The 783-nt window shown below is 76.8% G+C and overlaps 2 protein-coding genes across 2 annotated transcripts in view; one reads left to right on the top strand and one right to left on the bottom strand.

The window, feature by feature from the left end:
• BUD23 (BUD23 rRNA methyltransferase and ribosome maturation factor) overlaps nucleotides 1–285 on the bottom strand; it is a 10,830-nt gene extending 10,545 nt beyond the window's left edge. Inside the window, exon 1 of the mRNA XM_024209336.3 lies at nucleotides 155–285. Within this exon, the coding sequence (XP_024065104.1) occupies nucleotides 155–202 (48 nt within the window). The 5' untranslated portion in view covers nucleotides 203–285. The remainder of the gene's footprint in view (nucleotides 1–154) is intronic.
• Nucleotides 286–385: 100 nt separating this feature from the next.
• Nucleotides 386–783, top strand: part of DNAJC30 (DnaJ heat shock protein family (Hsp40) member C30) — a 2,940-nt gene continuing 2,542 nt past the window's right edge. The window contains exon 1 of the mRNA XM_029913378.1: nucleotides 386–775. Coding sequence (XP_029769238.1) covers nucleotides 453–775 — 323 coding nt within the window. The 5' untranslated portion in view covers nucleotides 386–452. The remainder of the gene's footprint in view (nucleotides 776–783) is intronic.

Raw genomic sequence — 783 nt, 5'->3', positions numbered from 1 at the left:
CTACTTCCCCCGGGTCAGGCCGCGCCCCCGAGCCCCGCAGAGCCCCGTCCCGCTCCGCTCCCCGGGGCAGCCCCTCACGGGCCCGGAACCCCCGAGACCCAGCCCCCCAGTCCCACCCCCTCCCCGGGCCCCGCCTTAGGGGTCCCGGACTCACCAGCTCCGGGGGCCCGCGATGCTCAGGCCTCCGACCGCTCCCCGCCATGCTTGCGCTCTGACGTCATCTCCCCGAGCCGCGGCGCAATGTGCGCAGCTCCCATTGGTCGAGGCAGCCGTCCGTCCGCGCGACTTTCTTCACTCCATTGGCCGGGAGCTCTTGCTACCCCGCCCTCACAGGGAGCGCTCCCATTGGCCGCGCCGTGCCGGCGACCCCGGAAGTCGGGTCGAGGTGAGCTGTACCGGCAGCCGGTGCGGAGCGCTCCGAGGCCGCAGGCTGCACCCGGCACCCGGCCGGCATGGCGCCGGCTCCCGCCGCTCGGGGCTGGCCCCGGGCCCTCCTGGGCCGCGTCCTGCCCGCCCGGCCCTACGGCCGCAGCGCCGCCGACGGGGGCCCGGCCCGGCCCGCGGGGCTGTACGAGCTGCTGGGCGTGTCGGCCAGCGCCACGCAGGCGCAGATCAAGGCGGCCTATTACCAGCAGAGCTTCCGCTGCCACCCGGACCGCAACGCGGGCAGCGCGGAGGCGGCCGCGCGCTTCACGGCGCTGCACCAGGCCTACGCCGTGCTGGGCAGCGCCGCCCTGCGCCGCAAGTACGACCGGGGCGCGCTGAGCCGCGAGGAGCTGAGCT

The sequence above is a fragment of the Terrapene carolina genome, unplaced genomic scaffold (genome assembly GCF_002925995.2).
Source record: "Terrapene carolina triunguis isolate 2854851 unplaced genomic scaffold, T_m_triunguis-2.0 Scaffold620, whole genome shotgun sequence".
Taxonomy (NCBI): Eukaryota; Metazoa; Chordata; order Testudines; family Emydidae; genus Terrapene; species Terrapene triunguis.
Note: the sequence above shows the minus strand (reverse complement) of the source record. Positions and strands in the feature narration are given on the sequence as shown.